At 35.1% G+C, this 16,669-nt stretch overlaps 3 protein-coding genes across 3 annotated transcripts; 2 read left to right on the top strand and 1 right to left on the bottom strand.

The window, feature by feature from the left end:
• The first annotated feature begins 1,127 nt into the window (after positions 1–1,127).
• Positions 1,128–3,667, top strand: LOC143587000 (ubiquitin carboxyl-terminal hydrolase 2-like). The gene is made up of 3 exons (XM_077068410.1): positions 1,128–1,456; positions 1,540–3,378; positions 3,460–3,667. Exons 1-3 carry the CDS (start codon positions 1,128–1,130, stop codon positions 3,665–3,667), a joined length of 2,376 nt encoding a protein of 791 aa, XP_076924525.1.
• A 487-nt stretch (positions 3,668–4,154) lies between these two features.
• LOC143586985 (beta-galactosidase 9-like) lies at positions 4,155–11,177 on the bottom strand. Its single transcript, XM_077068397.1, has 19 exons — positions 11,010–11,177; positions 10,271–10,366; positions 10,067–10,179; positions 9,889–9,955; positions 9,544–9,636; positions 8,838–8,981; positions 8,268–8,356; positions 8,024–8,129; positions 7,732–7,819; positions 7,495–7,616; positions 6,811–6,978; positions 6,400–6,632; positions 6,017–6,132; positions 5,827–5,924; positions 5,552–5,662; positions 5,369–5,479; positions 4,989–5,197; positions 4,580–4,904; positions 4,155–4,480 (listed from the first exon to the last, which is right to left on the bottom strand). Exons 1-19 carry the CDS (start codon positions 11,052–11,054, stop codon positions 4,334–4,336), a joined length of 2,481 nt encoding a protein of 826 aa, XP_076924512.1. The 5' UTR covers positions 11,055–11,177; the 3' UTR covers positions 4,155–4,333.
• Positions 11,178–11,973: 796 nt separating this feature from the next.
• Positions 11,974–16,314, top strand: LOC143586999 (uncharacterized). The gene is made up of 11 exons (XM_077068409.1): positions 11,974–12,005; positions 12,087–12,168; positions 12,238–12,304; positions 12,966–13,067; positions 13,135–13,282; positions 13,344–13,589; positions 13,675–13,852; positions 13,974–14,029; positions 14,985–15,107; positions 15,547–15,730; positions 15,968–16,314. The coding sequence occupies exons 1-11, from the start codon at positions 11,974–11,976 to the stop codon at positions 16,091–16,093; spliced, it is 1,344 nt and encodes a 447-aa protein (XP_076924524.1). The 3' UTR covers positions 16,094–16,314.
• The last annotated feature ends 355 nt before the right edge of the window (positions 16,315–16,669 follow it).

The raw sequence follows: 16,669 nt of genomic DNA, 5'->3' as shown, positions 1-16,669 counted from the left end.
AAAGCTAAGTGTTTCATGCGGTTTGTTTAATAGCGGCATGGTGCTTATGGAAAAGGAGAAAGACGTTAGCTCATTATGGGACCACCGATTCAAATCTCAAATTTGTTAGAAGAGATAAAGGCGTTGGGTTCCTTTGGGTAAAGAATAGAACAAAACAATGTCTCATTTGGGAGGATTAGTGTAGTTTTCGGGTTTAATGGTTGTATTTGGGGTGGGGTAGGTGTTGGTGTATTTGTTTTGGTGTTGAGTTTCTTATTTGATGGCTTATATTGGTGTTTCTAGTATCTTGCTAGTTTAATAAAATTTTTCTGGTCGTTAAAGTTAAATAAATAATAAACAAATCAAGCTTAATCTTAGAAAAAAACAACTCGGGCCCAAGCCTACTTAAGCTCGGGCCAGGCTCGTTTATTATTATTATATATAAAATATTAAATACCGCCTCAAAGAAAAGAAAATCCTCTGGTCTGGAGTTGACTCCCCAAAGTCACCGGCGGAAGGCATCTTTTTTTTACCGTCAACTCGATAGTAAGTAGAAGAAGGTTATTTTATTTTATAATATAATTTTTATATCTAATCTTGTGGTTGTTGTAAAGAACCTAAGCATTCAATTTTATTTATGTGTTTTCATCTTCTTATTCCGTACGACTGATAGATATATCTATAACTATAACATATAATATATAGTAGTCATGAATATACATTAATGTGCTTTTTTTTAAGTTCGGAATATATATGGATCATCACGTACACTTAATAATAATAATAATAATACTTACTAGTACTTCATGTACGTCATCAAATTACGGGTGCTCCAACTCGTGAGTTGTTTTTTCAAGCTTGGTCTCGCCTTGTTTATTATTTGTTAATTAATATACATACATTTGTTTTTACAAAAACTTTAAATAAGTCCAAAAGACTAGTTAAGGCGTGACAAGCCTAAACGTGCTGGCTCCCCCTCAAAAAGCTCGTCAACAGCTTGGCTTGTTTGCATAAAGTTTATATATTGGTCTTACTCTTTGTTTGTATGTTTGTGTTGGTTACTTATTATTATTATTATTAGTAGTTTTTAAGTAGTTAATCTTTCAACTGGATGATGACTTACCTTGCAGGTAGGGCTTGGCTTATTAATGGGGAAAGAGGCAGCAGCAAGAGTACATTGTTCTCATCTTAAAGACGGCATTCGTTTCGAAAACTTATCTTCAAAGATAACGTCGTCAAGCTGCGAGTCGCTTCAATGTGATGATTGTAGGAAACTAGTGCTTAATAATAATACAAGGGGTGGTAAGCTGATCAAACTTGGTAAAAGAAAAAAACTCATCTGGATGTGTCTGGCATGTGGACAGTGTACATGCGGTGGGATCGGCTTTCCCACAACGCCACATTCTCACGCCCCTCGCCATGCCAGACTCAACCGTCATCCATTGGCTGGTGCTTCACTTGTAACACACTCATTCCAGTTCATGCTTTAGTAGAAACCGAAGAACAAAAACATATTTGGTCTAATGTTATATTCAAAACACAAAAATCTTTGTCTGGAAGTTGTTCAAGTGACAGTCTTACTCTTACTCTAACGTATGACGATGTCAAGGTCGAATCTTTAAATGCTTCAGAAAATGGTAATGGTGATGGTGGTGGTGGATATACGGTTAAGGGTTTGCTTAATTTAGGTAACACTTGTTTCTTCAATTCAATATTGCAAAATCTTCTAGCAATGGATACGTTGCGTGATCATTATATGACATTGGATGGATCCATTCAAGCGCTTTCAGCTGCTTTAAAGGAACTTTTTCTTGAAACTAGTAGTCAGTCCACAACAGATTTGGTCAACCCGCGAGCCCTTTTTGACTCTGTTTGCGCCATGGCTCCTCAGTTTAAGGGGTTCCAGCAGCAGGATAGTCACGAGTTGCTTCGGTTTTTGCTTGATGGATTGTGTAATGAAAGTTCTGGTATTGTAGATACTATGTTTGGTGGACAAACTTCTAGCAGTGTTTGTTGTTTGGAATGTGGGCATACTTCAGTAGTATACGAACCGTATCTAGATCTCTCGTTATCGTTACCGACCAAGAAATCTGTTTCTAAAAGTACGCCATCAAAGAAACTAAGACACCCCTTTAAAAGACACATGAATTTTGGGCTGAAGTTTTATAATGGATATGACAAGTTATCCGAGGTTAAACTTAAGAAATCAGACGAGAATTTGGCACTTGTGAATTATGTTGAGCCAAACACTACGTGGAATAGCAGTGGTAATCATAAAGTGAATTCGTTTGATTTTTCGACATTCTTGGATTGTGTGAAGCCAACGACGGTATCTAGTGATTATGACAAATGTGTATGGGATGATAGTGATAATGATAATGATGTGGTCGCTGACTACGCTAAGCTGGCAGACGATGTGTGGTCATACCGTCTTGTACCAGTTTCTTCATCAAGTGATCACAACACAGCATCACAAAATGAAAAGCCATCTGTAATTCAAACTTCTGGTATTGGTAATGATGTGGTCACTGACTCAAACGATTCGTTGTTAACAAATGATCACAACACTTCACAAAATGAAAGCACATCAGTAGTTCAAAATCTTGATATTGGTAATGATGTTTGTTGGGATGACGAGCCACGGGTAGTTAAAGAATCTGAAGTTTTATTGCTTCCTGATGAAAAAATCAGCTCAACCAGTAATGGTTTTGATTGGTTTCGGGACGTATTTGATGAACCTGATGTTGTTTATGGGCCCACTTTGGACCCGATTAAAATTTGTGGTATAGGAATTGGAACTATGTTCAGACGCAACAATGGTTATGATTTTTTTAATTCTGATTCTGAAGAGGTGGACAATTCTGATTCTCCGGTTTCTGTGGAAAAATGTTTAGCTGACTTCACGTCGACAGAAATTCTCACTAGAGATGAACACGCATGGCATTGTGAGCAATGTTCAAAAACTTTGGTAGAACGAAAGATGAAACCGAAGGAAATAGAAATACTTCAAGAATCCGATACAAATGGGCCCAAAAATGAAACTTTAAGTATTTCATCTGATTCCAGCGTTGAGTGTTCCGTCTCTAACGGGTTGCATAATGGTAAAAGTGATTGCAATCTAGAAGAAAATGGTAAAGAGAGTTGTACTGTTCAAGATACGGATGCTTGTCTTGTAAACGGGCTTGGTGAGAGGGTGGTTGAGGATAAGAATGATGCGAAATCTAGTAGTGATAAGGTGACAAGAGATGCATCAAAGAGGATACTTATTAATAGTGTCCCGCCAATTTTAACGATTCACTTGAAAAGGCTAAGTCAAGATGCTCGTGGGCGTTTGAGGAAATTAAATGGCCATGTTGATTTCAAAGAGATCATTGATCTTGAGGCTTACATGGATCCTAGGTATAAGTTGTTTTTAGTTGATACCTCTACAATATTGCTATATTACATATATGATCATTTGTTGGATGACTGACTTTGCAGGCGTAAAGATAAAGGGAGATACAAGTACAGATTAATAGGTGTGGTGGAGCATATGGGGACAATGATGGGCGGCCATTATGTAGCATATGTACGAGGAGGCGAGGGAGGTAAGTTATGGTATAATGCCAGTGATGCTTCTGTTCGTGAGGTTTCTTTGGAGGAAGTGTTAAGATGTGAAGCCTACATCTTGTTCTATCAACAGATGTAACACCTTGTGCTTTTCTATCTTGCGTTTAAATCTCGGTCCCTTGTTTTAGCGGTATTTTTGGGAAATTAAGGGATCATATAGGCTTCCAAAACTAACTAAAAACAGGCATAAAATGCTTTATTTCTTGTTCATAAGTTGTCTTGATATTTTATGTACGAGTAACTGTCATTTTCGTTCATGTGGTTTGGTCACTTTTTGTCATTTCAGTCCAAAAAGATTTTTGTGCTCATTCCCATCCTCGTGTTTCATTTTCTTGCCATTTTCTAACTCATTTAGTTAACTTCTATTAAGTTAGTGTAAAATGACAAAAATACCCTCATAAATAATAATATAACAATACATGATTCCAAATCATACCAGACCACTTTCCATTCTATCAATTTGGTATTATTTTAGAACCCTTATGACAATAATAAGTTCTAGACAAAGTCACAAAACTCTTCTATAATTGTATTTATAGTTATACATATGTATAACTATATTCAACCAACAAACAAATGTCACCAGCCAAAGATTTTTTATAATTGTATTTATAGTTATACATATGTACAAAACCCAACACTTGATTAAATAAATGTCATTGCATATATGACATTGTACAAGAATCAGTAGAAATTTCGTACCATTGAAGACCGAACGCGCTTTGACATTTCCTGTTTCGTGCACTCACATTTCTGATAATCCAGCGTACCATGATGACGATAATGGTTCACATTTTGCCTCAACAGCCAAGGTTTTCACAGTCCGGGGGCACGGGTCTCCAAATACCGAATTAGACACCTCTATTTTGCAGCTATTTTTTCCCTCACACGCCTGTTAACAATTCATAATTTAATTACTGCATCCATGCATTTATGTATATACATGCAGTATGTGTGTGTGTGCGCGCGCGCGCGTGCGTGTCTATCTTACCTTGGATAAGACCGAAGATGAAGTTGGTGCATGGCAGTTGCCTACAGAAAACACTTGGCAGGTACCTTGGGGGGTTCCATAGCTGGCAAACTCTATGGATGCAATTATATAACCGTCTTCACACTGCAATTCCATTATTGGTTCCGTCTCACGATTTAAGTGGGACCATGTTTCGACAGGTGGATAATAATCCTCAGACACGTGAGCACAGACAGTTCCAACAGATACTGTCTTGACAGAAATTTCAAATGGGTTTCCTCCTGTCTCCTCAAATAGAACAAGTAGATTGTCTGATGGATTCAACCATGATCTCGGTACATGGTACCTGTTTCATCAAAATCGCTATGTCAAATCCGCAATCAATTTTTCTATGTTTCTATAATGATTTTCAGTTTTGAAAGATAAGTACCAGATCTGAGTAGGTTTTCCACAATTTGTTTGGCATTTATCTGAATTATAAGCTCCCCGATAATCACAAGTTTCTTGGCATCCATCTTGTGGGGCAACGAGAGTCCAGTATCTTCCTATATGATGTCCGTTGACCCAAGCTTGACCTTTACCCATACTGCTCATATCAAGAACCACTGGATCTTTCCCACCCGGGGAATCAAAATATGTCTGCCATCAACCATGCCAAAGTCGGATACAAATTTAACTTGATTTTTTCAAGGTATAGTGAAGTAAATCTATTATAGCTTGTAAAGTTATTTAGCAGGCTAAAACATTTTAACTGGTGAGCAAAAGAAATTATTTGACATCTTGAAAATAAATTTAATAGAGAACTTGTACCTTGTACCATGAAAGGATTGATGGAACTTCGTCGTGTGTCAAATTAGTCCAATCCGAACTTTCATCACTGTCAGTAGCATATAATTTTTGGAATTCACCTTTAAGCCCAACCTATAGTAAAATAAAAGATAGCAATTTGGTTGTGAAGAATAATCTTTGGAGGCATTATATCAGAAAAAGTACCTGATAAGTCCATGGTGAATATGTGAGATTAACATCCCCATTCTTGAATCCAGTTAGAGTGATATTACCCTTAAATCCCGCTCCATCTTTCTCGATAAACGCACCATAGTTCTGAGGAAATTATAACATTTTCATTAGGAATCAAATAACCTGGTTCTATAGTCTATAGTCTATACTACAAACAAGCAAATAGGGGAGAGTATCTGAAATCAACACTCAATAAAAGAAATGAGTCTTTCTCGGCTGAGAACACTAATGGTGCAAGCTTTAGTTACCTGCAAACCAACTGTCTCTGAAAATAACATCAAGTCATTGTATCCTTGCTTTAGTTGAACTTGTTGAACAACCTCAACCCAGTCGCCCTTTGCACTTCCTTTAATTTCAATACACATGTAACACATTAGCACTAATGCTATAATTTAGTAACTATATGATCTATAAATTAAAAGAAATATGACAAACTACCTATAAGTTGTCCATTGATAAAGATATGAACAACATCACGCATGCTATCAATTTTGAGTAAAGGAGTAATTGTGTTTTCTTTCCAGTGTGCAATGTCCTCATCAGAAACATATACTCTGCATTTTGTTACACAGCCATTGTAACATCATCATTAAATTTCCCTCAAGAGTGAAATCAGGTAATTAAATCCCAAATGAAGATACAAACAAGACTCTGTTTAAATTTTATAATTTCTTGTACATAAAAACATAGGTGAAATGATACATCCTCCAGAAATGTGCCTGCAAATCCTCCTATTTCCACTTGTAGGCACATTTTTAGGAGAATTTATCCTTTATCAAAGCATAAGGGAGCCCTGACAATATAATTATGACATGGAGTACCTGGTGATATACCATAAATAATCTGTTTGGTCTTTTGTTACATTTAGATGCTCCAAGATGCCTTGAACAGTGAAATTATCACCACCCCATACACCAATGGGTTCCTTAAGTGCCATCCATGATTCAGAGACGAGGGGTACTTGCTTCTGAATCATTAAGTGCTCAGGGCCAGAACTTTCTGCAGATGATGTAGCCTCAAAGTCTACAACCTTAATGGAGGTTTGTGTCCCAACCTGTTCCATTAGAAAAAAACATTTTTTAAAAGACATGCTGACATGGCAATGAGGCGGCTTAAACACAATCAAACCCATACCCTCAAATCGAAACACCCCCACACTATTAGCTACCAAAGGAAAATAGACAGAAATCAAAGATTGAAATAAAGTTTGTGCATAATTACAGAAATCAAACCTTTGCAGTGTTGAATACACTGGTCTTGCAGTCTGGTAATATACTCACAGACCATGGTGGCAAAGTGTATGATTGACCAAGAAATTGTACAGTGCTCGATTTATGTTCATCAATATTTGCAAGGAAAGCTGAACAAATACTTGTATTACCACCACGGTACACATGTGCCTGTGCCAAAATAAAATGATAATATTGGTTGTATATGCCTATCTTTGTAAGATGTATTTCAATCAATTAAAAGAGGTACCATGTGACTTAGGTAGTACCTAAAGGTGGTAAAACGGGCAGACTGGATACAGGTCAAACCAGTTAACTTTGGTGCCGCCGTGCCGGTCATAACAGGTTGGGTTTAAGAAGGCTTTTTGTCCAGAACTAATTAAATTAATTTTATAATTAGAGTGTCAAATATGATTAAATAATTGTGGTATTTCAATAACAATCAACTTTTTTAACAAAATGATTTAGGAAGGTTTATGCATTAAAAATGAAGTTTGAATGACTTTTGAACCTAAGGATGTGTTTTCTTATAAACTAAGAAAACTAACTGTTTTGATTTTGTCCTTGACCCATTAAAGATAAAATATAACCTGAACTGGCCCACCAATAAGTAAAAGGCTTGAAATTACCACCTGTAGTTTAACCAATACATGCTTAACAATGTAAATGCTGAGGACTTGCACAAACCTCCTGCATAGATCCAAGTTTTATATACTGAGCTGACTCAGCAGCAACTAGCGCAGGCTCACAAAGCTTTATAGCAGCATGCAGTTCCTTTAAATGCCCCCATTTAGGCTGGCTCAGAAGACCTAATCAGATTATATTCATTATCAAGGTTCTAAGTTTATAGCCAAAAATACCTAACACCCACAATGAGCAGTAAAAAGTTCAAAATGTTCGCACACGCATAGACATTGATCGTACCGTATTCATCAATTGGAGCATCATAATCATAACTAGTGACATAATTAGGCCCTCCAGAAGTGCGTCCAAAATTTGTCCCCCCAAAAAACTGACTCATGAAAACACATTATAAGAAGATAGATACATAGATACTATTTATATTGAAATGTTACATGTAAATAAATGAATTTTATTTCACCAATCACAGAAATTAAGCATTCCAATGGTAAGAAGATATGGTAAAGCTGAAAACTTTAATAAACAGCTTATTAATTATTTTGGTAGAATGTCAACTTAGTGTAGCTTAGGTTACCATATAATAATTCTGAAAGCTTCCTCCCCGTTGATAAAACCGGGCAACTGCAAATGCAAGGTCCTCCACAGGCCTATGTGGAAGTCTTCCTCCCCAAGTTGTGTACCTTGCAAATAAATGAAAAAAAAAAGATGTATAAACGAATTGTTTCAAAAATGATTATTTATTCATATGCCTAAAGCTTAAAATTTTCAAATGTTTGAATTTTGAGAAAGCATATAAAAATATGTTGAGATTTGCATACCATCCGTCCCAATTTTCTGTCCAAAGTACTGGCTTTTTGTTGGAGTTAGGCTTAAAACCATCGCAATAGTATCCGTTGCAGGCATCTATCTGCAGGAAAGAGTGGGGAGACATTTAGAAACCCAAACCAGATAAATGAGTTAACAATATCCATTTGCAATAATTAAAAAAATCATGTCTGAACTCTAATCAGAATCAGGTTGTCAAGTTAGTAGAGGTAAACAAAAATGGGTATTTTTTTGTGGGTTCAAACGGGTCGTTTTGGTTTGTCCCAATACACGTTTTGTCCAAAACTAAAATCTCTTATAAATAACTAGTAACAAAAGTAATTCATTTCAATGAAAAATCTATTTTATTGGATAAATTAATTAGATATATTATGCACTAAATACATACTTTGGGACACTTCGTCCAGTTTAAACCTTCCCATTTTCTTTGTTAAGCTGTATCTTTATTTACCCATTTCACCCGTTAGACATACAAAAAATCAACCCATTCATATGTGAACGGGTCAATATGGCCACTTTGAACGGCATTTAGTGAAAGCAAAGTCAACAGAGTAAGAAAGTTCAATGTATTCTGGAGCATCAGTTTGCTGGCACATAACCCATGGAACACCAGCTCCAAGTCCAACAGCCATTTTTGCAGCCCATTTTACATAGTCTTTTCCTTTTTGGCCATAAGAGTCTTCAATATTTCCATACTCATTTTCAATCTGATACAAAACTCATGTCATAAAAATCCTATGATAAACAATACCAAAAAAAAAGAGAATAAACATTTATAGTTCTAGAACAACTTGTCCCAAGTGTTTAAAAGATTTCACAAAGGCCACACAAGTATCAAAATGTTTTACAGGGTAATGTTTATGCCAGTTCCAGCAAAAAAATAAAAAAATAAAAAACTTGCAAAAAATTGTAAATGACAAATATGTCCCTAGCTTTAGAACTTTAGCTATATCTTGACTCCATATTTGTATGATGACAAAAACGCCAACAAAATTTACTCAAAAACAATCAAACCTACATAGGTTAGCAAAAAAATATTTGAGTGGATTCAGGGGAGTTATGTCAACTTACAACTCTAGAAACGACATAAGTTTAAAAGCTATTCATTGTCTTCTTATTTTGTTGTTGTTGCTATATTCAACAATTTTTTGGCTAGAGTTTGCAAAACCAAACTGATATCTAGGTGGCATGTTATGCTGTTTTGATATTTGAGTGTCCTTTTTAATATTTAGGTGGCATATGATAAATTATCCCTAAACTTAAAACAACCTGTAGCATGATGATTGGACCACCTTGCCAAGAGAAGAGAGATTCTTCTCGCATCACATCTACTATCTTTTTAACAAAGCGTTTCATCTCTTCCTGCAACAAAATGGTGTGTGCCATTATTAGTGACAATCCATAACACAAAAGAAATTAACATAACCCTCAGAAAGGCAGTCCATCGTCTCAAGTGGTGGTGTTATTTCAAATATGGTGGTTTCTTAAGAAAATATCATAATAAATGTAACACAATAAAGAGGCCAAACGGCATCACTTTAAAATGCAGACTGAATTAAGGAAACACAACTGAATGAAACAAAGATATGCATAAACTATCTGGTGTAGTTGTACCTTGAAGGGTTCGTTGTCTGTACGGAATACAATTCCAGGAATATCACGAAGCCACACAGGAAAGCCACTGCAATGTCATGAACTTGATATTAATGCATATTGATTCGCCAACAAGTGTTACAAACAAAGGCTGACGCTGATTGTAAAATGTCAAATAGAATAGGGGAAATGTTGAGACCCGAAGTTCCACTCTGCGCAAACATATGGACCGATTCGGAGATGTAGATAAAGGCCACTGGCTCCCACCAATTTTACAAACTTGACGAGATCATATCTCCCCTCGAAATTATACTGAAAGCAGAATGATAAAAGAAAATAATAAAACAATACATGAAGAGAATTGGCAAATAATAAAGTAATTAATTAGTTGGAAAGTAGCTACCTGTCCTCTTTGTGGCTCATGGCCACTCCAGAATACATAAGTTTGAATGACATCAGCTCCACCTTCTTTGCTCTTGGCAATCAAATCAGGCCACATCTAAAATTGATAGCACATATGAACAACATTGAACATCCATTACATGTTTAGTAAAAAGTGATCATAATACTCGGATGCAAATTGATGCAAGGTTTTTCTAATTATTATTGTTTCTATTTTAAAGGTGTTTATGGTATCAATATAGTTTGTCTATTGGAGTGCAAATGAGCCGCTCGGATCGATAAAAAGCACGAAACTCCTCAAAGAAGTTTCGTTTAGTTATCGAACTCGAGATTTGTGTATATTTTTGTAAAAACAAGTTTTTTGGACTTGTATGTATGAATTTTACACTGCACAATCGAGTTCGAGGTGAGCTTTAGCTAGTTTAAGGTTTCTCTCAAAAGAGTATATAAATTAATAAATATCAAACGAGAGGTTGAGAAAACAAGACACGAGGCGAACTCATTGTTTGAGGCAAAATGGAAAGTAGATGATCAATTATTTACTTATTTAATTCTAATAATAATAATAATAATAATAATAATAATAATAATAATAATAATAATAATAATAATAATAATAATAATAATGTTTGTATCTCCAATTTACTTACTTAGGATGATGCTAATAATAGAAAGAAATTGAAGAAGAAATAAGTAGTTGGGTTGTGAAGTGTAAAAAATGATTGATAACATTAACATACGTTGGGTGTGGCCCTGGGATAGTGAATTCCTGCGGATATAAGCATTCTCCGTTGTCCATCGATTATTAGGGCTCTGTGATCGTAGCTGACATTGAACGCCTTAAAATACTCCTCGCCACCGATGACCACGGTCAACGCCGTAGCCAGCAGCAGCAGCAATATAAGAAGAGGTGTTATGTTAGCTGTACAGGAGGAGATTAACTAACTGACTGACTGACTGACTTTACACAGTGCTAGTAGTCTGTCTGTATGTATGATGAATTGATCATCGGTTGTGGGATAATAATGGTTGACGTTGCTTTTGCTTCTTCCTTCTTATCGCTTCCCCTTTGCTTATTAATTTGACCAAGTCAACCAAACCATTACATCACATCACATCACAATAATATATTTTACATTGATTGTACGCTCTCAATCTCAACTCTCAACAACAACAAAAACAAAGGGTGGGTGATTCAACATCGTCTTGGCGGTATGCTTAAGCAACTAAACATTATAATTTGTCCCGCCAAAAAACACATTACACCTAAACAACAACTTGTACGCAACTTTGATTGATACTTAACTTCTTGAAGTATTACAATAGCAGGAGAGTACGTGGTGAAGGGCACCTGATGACGTGTATTTGAAAAAATAATTGTTTATATGTTGCGATTGTGGATGCATTTTCATGGCTTATTGTGTTTGTTTTTATTGTGACACTATATCCAACCAACGCCACCGTATATGTATGTATGTATGTATATCTATTGCGTGCAAGTCTTTTTGCGATCATTGTATGGGGCCGTCCTGCAACCTTTTGACACGTGCAAGAAAGACAAATGACTCAGGAGTTGGAACTAATAAAAATTAAAAAAAAACACAATAACATGGAAAATGAAATTGATAATAGGCTTTGTGAGTCATTTTATGATCATGTTATTATAAATACTATATTGACAGCAAACAAACAAACAAACAAACAATGGGAGATCCAACACTGTTGGCGATTCAGAGGTATATCTATCTATGTATGTATGTATTTCTCAAACCAAACCCTAGCACACTCATTTCTTCTTATTATCATTTCATTTGCAGTCGAATCGAACAACTTGGAAGCAGCAATTGCTGTGCTTCGGATGAGGAAGATTTGCTCAGAGAATGCGTATTACAGCTTCAGGTCACTTGCCTCAACCAATTTCTTTTATTATCATTTACTTACTTGCTTACCTTTTGTTTGTTTGTTTAGGGTCAATTTAGTCAGATTATTGGAGAATACTCGGATGATGTCTCTTCCTTACAACCTCAGGATAAAGGTATATGTATCTATATATATATATATATCACTTTTCTTTTGTTAACCGACAACCTTTCGCTCCACCAACACCTAACCAAATCATATATTCTTATTCATTAACGAAATGAACTTGTTTACCAATGCTTCACCAACACAAAAAATGTTTTACTTCATTTGCCTTACCCAGAATGCTCAGTGTTGCTGTTCATATTCATTCATATTTTAATTTAGTCACATAATAATACTCATATATATCTTAATGTTTTGTAGTTAACTGTTTTGCTTAAACGTGTATGATGAGATTACAAAAGTCATTAAAAAATATCAAAAACCTTTAATGGACGACAAATATCAACATACAAACGTTAACCGACACATTATCGAACGTTCACGTACACAATTGAATGAATATGGCTTGTATTCATGATCGTTCTTTATTAAATGTGAACCTCCTGTCGAATGTTTGGTTCATTTACAGCCTTGCCAACTGATACAATCATTGAAAATGAAATAAAAAAGGATCAGCTGGATTTGAATTCTCTTTTTTTTAGCTCAGGCTAAAGTGTGTGTTATTTGAATCCTCACGAGGAAAATGTGGTACTATTTAACCCGTCGTGTTTGTTATGGTTAAATAATGTAAGTTTATTATCAATTGAACCGTTTGACATTTGTTTACATAGACACGTATTTGGAGAATCTGAAAGGGGAGCTTTCCTCTCTAAAGGCCGAAAATGCCAAGCTTTCTGATGAAGTTGGTAATCTTACCGCAGCTTACTTTGAAGGTGAGAAAATATATTAAAGATGCATTGAATGTTGTTTTGGCTTTATAATAATGCATTTGGATTGCAGACTTTATCCGATTACAGAGTAAAATTGAGGAACAAAAGGCTTCACTAGAGTTCATTCAGTCACAAGTAAGTTGCCACCAACTCATCTATTTACTGTATGACTTCATTTACCTTACAGAACAGATCGATAACCTCACATTATTCTTTGTGTAAAATCTTATGTTCAAGGGCCTTAAAACAAACAGTAAAGAATATCAACTAGAATCTGAGGGTGCACATAACGCTTCCAAGTTTAAGGTTTGACAATGTGGCCTTTTGGCATGCAATAGCCATGATAAGATATGTTTTATGTAGCTTGTATTGTTTATGCTTTTTCCTATGTAATTACTGTCTACTGATTGGTTTATTCAATGGTTTCATTTTTTCTTCTCTAAAGATTTTAGAGCTCAATGGCCAGATTGAGAAGGGAAAAAGAATTCTAGCATCTTTGGAAAACCTTGATTACGCTAGAAAAAGGTACTGCGAGGATAATTGGAGTTGCAAGTGGTTTTAACTTTTCTTCGACTGCTATTAATTATATTCTTTTACCTAAAACACGCAGATTTGAAGGTCTTGTAAAGATGGAGGATGCGTTGACTGGACTTAAAGTCATTGAATATGATGGAAACCGAATCAGTTTGTCTATAAGAACATATCTTCCTGAAGTAGAAATGGCTGAGCAGAATCATGAGTTGGCTATAGAACTTTTGGATGACACATTGGAACTAAAGAATGCTGAGGTATTATTGTTTGTGTGTTTAATAAGTGAAATGGTGCTTTACAGACTTTTTCAAAATTGCTAATGTTAATTTTTATATACCATTTCATGCTTCTAACTTATGACACTCTACATCTTTTTAGATTTTTCCAAATGATGTGTACATTGGTGAAATTATTGGTGCTGCGCAGTCAATGGCGTAAGTTAATTCAACTTTTACTTTTGTTTTTAGTTTTCATATCAACTTTGTGATGATGATCATATTGTATATCAGACACAATGCTTATGTGGATCTTAATCATGTTGCAAATACTCAAAATAGATGCTCATCTAACAAGCATTGCCACATAAGGAAATACTTTTTTTAGCAGCCATAGCACCACTTTGCTTTAAATTTTATCATATTTATGCCAGAGGTGAGACCCGTTTGTATAATTCGGGTAGTATTTTATTGGTAACAGGTAAAATTCAATATTCTTAGCTAATAACAAAGACGGGCCAACTGTTGTGTAATGTTTGTTCAAGTGCTTACAATGTCCCAATTGTTTTAGTAACAGAAAACATAGTGTTATTTTAGATATCCATTATTGTAGTTTTTGATCATATATAATACATTAACTATGCGTAACATAAAACGAAAGGACGGAAAAGTGTTGGTGGGTTGGCATGACTTGGCCACACATAAAAGTTACCCGTTTTGATCCAAGGCGGCAGTGTCAACCTCTATGGACAGGAATGTGTCAATTCGGGTAGTATATTAGTGCATGCTTTTAACTGATAATGGAATTAGTTAAATGTGCCAAAACTCACCATCCTGACACTGTTTTAAATGGGTTTACGTAACCGAAGTTATACTTTTTCACTTGCATGGTTTTTGTAATCTAATCTAGGACACTAACTTCATACAGAAATTGTAGAGAAAGGACAAAACACCATCGGTAGGTTGGCCCACATATAGAATTGACCTGTTTTGACCCAAATCTATTTTACCTGTTACCCAATCCTACCTTCAGTCTTCATCTCCTTTTTGCCATTTCTGCACTCTACATTTGATGGGCTCAACTACGTGTTATTTGTGTGGTGAAATGTAGCTTTATTTTGCATCCACGTTTGCATTTATTGAAATTTTGATTATTTTATTCTTACAATTACAGGCACCAGTTTTCTCTTCTTCCAATTTCTGAGAACTCACTGGGATTCTTTGTACAAAGAGTTCAAGAGAAAATTGTTTTAAGCACCTTGAGGAAATCTTTGGTTAAAGCTGCAAGCAAGTCAAGGTGAGATTTCGGGCAAAACTTGTAGTTCATTTTAGGAAAATTGTTGAAAAAATTCCTGTGGACTTTTGTTGAATTCTAAAATAAGGCCCTAGAGTTTAGTTTTACGTTTCTCGACTTATAAAACTTCCCTGCCTTTTGTTATGAAAATAAAAGTTTGTAATCCTTTGCATGACTAAAATTCATAAAACTTTTTAAGTCCTAAACAAAACTTATTTTTTTTGCACGATTAAGTCTAAAGATTGTTAGGGCTCTTCTTGTCAAGTTTTAAAAGTCTACGGACTTTAAGTTCAGAGATTTATGTGCAAAATCAATGAAACTCTACAGTTTTTTACCCGATCATTGCTCTTTACTTTTAATATACTTGTTTTACCAGATGTCTTGTAGCTGTTTTTTTTTTTCGTTTTCGTTATATTACTTAAATGTGTTTGTTTGGATATAGACACTTCATTGAGTATGCTGACAAAGATGAGATAATAATAGCTCATCTGGTGGATGGAGTTGAAGCTTGTATAAAAGTATCACCAGGGTGGCCTATTACCAGTTCTCCCTTAAAGCTACTATCCTTAAAGGCTTCAAGTCAATCTTCAAAGGAGGTTACTTTCAGCTTTCTTTGCAAAGTTGAGGTCAGTTATGCATATCTCATCATGTATTTTTAACTTCCTCATATAAGGAATTATCTAATAGTAAAAACGGGTTATAAACTGTCTCTAACGGAGTAATAGTGCGTTAGTTAGTAGGTATTTATAAACCTAAAAATAGGACATAAGTGTTGAAATGTCATATTTGAAGTATCATATCTTGGTTTCAAATTTTATAACAGAAAATTAACTCTAGCTGGCTAATAATCTTTGTTCTTTCAGGAAAGGGTGAATTCCTTAGACGGACAAGTATGCCAGAACCTTTCTACATTTGTGGATGCAATTGAAGAAATTTACACACAAAGAATGCGTATCGAAATCCAATCCGATAGCAGCAATAACAAATGATGTATGTTCCATATCATTTTATAAAATTTAAAATTGATCTGCCCAAGACTAGTTGCTACTTAATATGTAACAAATGAATTAACCTTGATGGTTTTTTAATTCTGTAAAGGTTGGTGTGTTTAGGTTTCATATTCGTTTGTTCGCAGATAACCATAGGTTGCTAGGGGTGGGGTGGCAGCTCATGTCAGGTTTCAGGCTGACCCGAACACGGACCCAACCCAAATTTGATCACAATGGTTTGATGGATATTGTACTAACATAGTAACATGTTGATGTTGCTATCCATTAGAAGTGTAGTGGAATTTTGGTTTCCTATTTTATATTAGGGACAATAAATTAAAAAAATATAAAAATGCTTAAATTTAATAAATAAATGTACAAAAAACTTTCATAAACAACATATACAAACGAATATGAATGAACACATTACCGAACGTTCGTAAACATAATTGAACAAACGGGGCTATGTTCATGTTTATTTGTTTAACTAATTGAACATAATTTTTTTGTGTATGTTTGTTCATATATTAAACAAACAAACATAAACGGACTTTCCATATAGTACCCCTCAGGCCC

This window comes from Bidens hawaiensis, unplaced genomic scaffold (genome assembly GCF_021521415.1).
Source record: "Bidens hawaiensis isolate Kalapana, Puna unplaced genomic scaffold, B.hawaiensis_p1.1 tig00035078_1, whole genome shotgun sequence".
Lineage (NCBI taxonomy): Eukaryota > Viridiplantae > Streptophyta > Magnoliopsida > Asterales > Asteraceae > Bidens > Bidens hawaiensis.
This window is presented reverse-complemented; position numbering and strand designations above follow the sequence as displayed.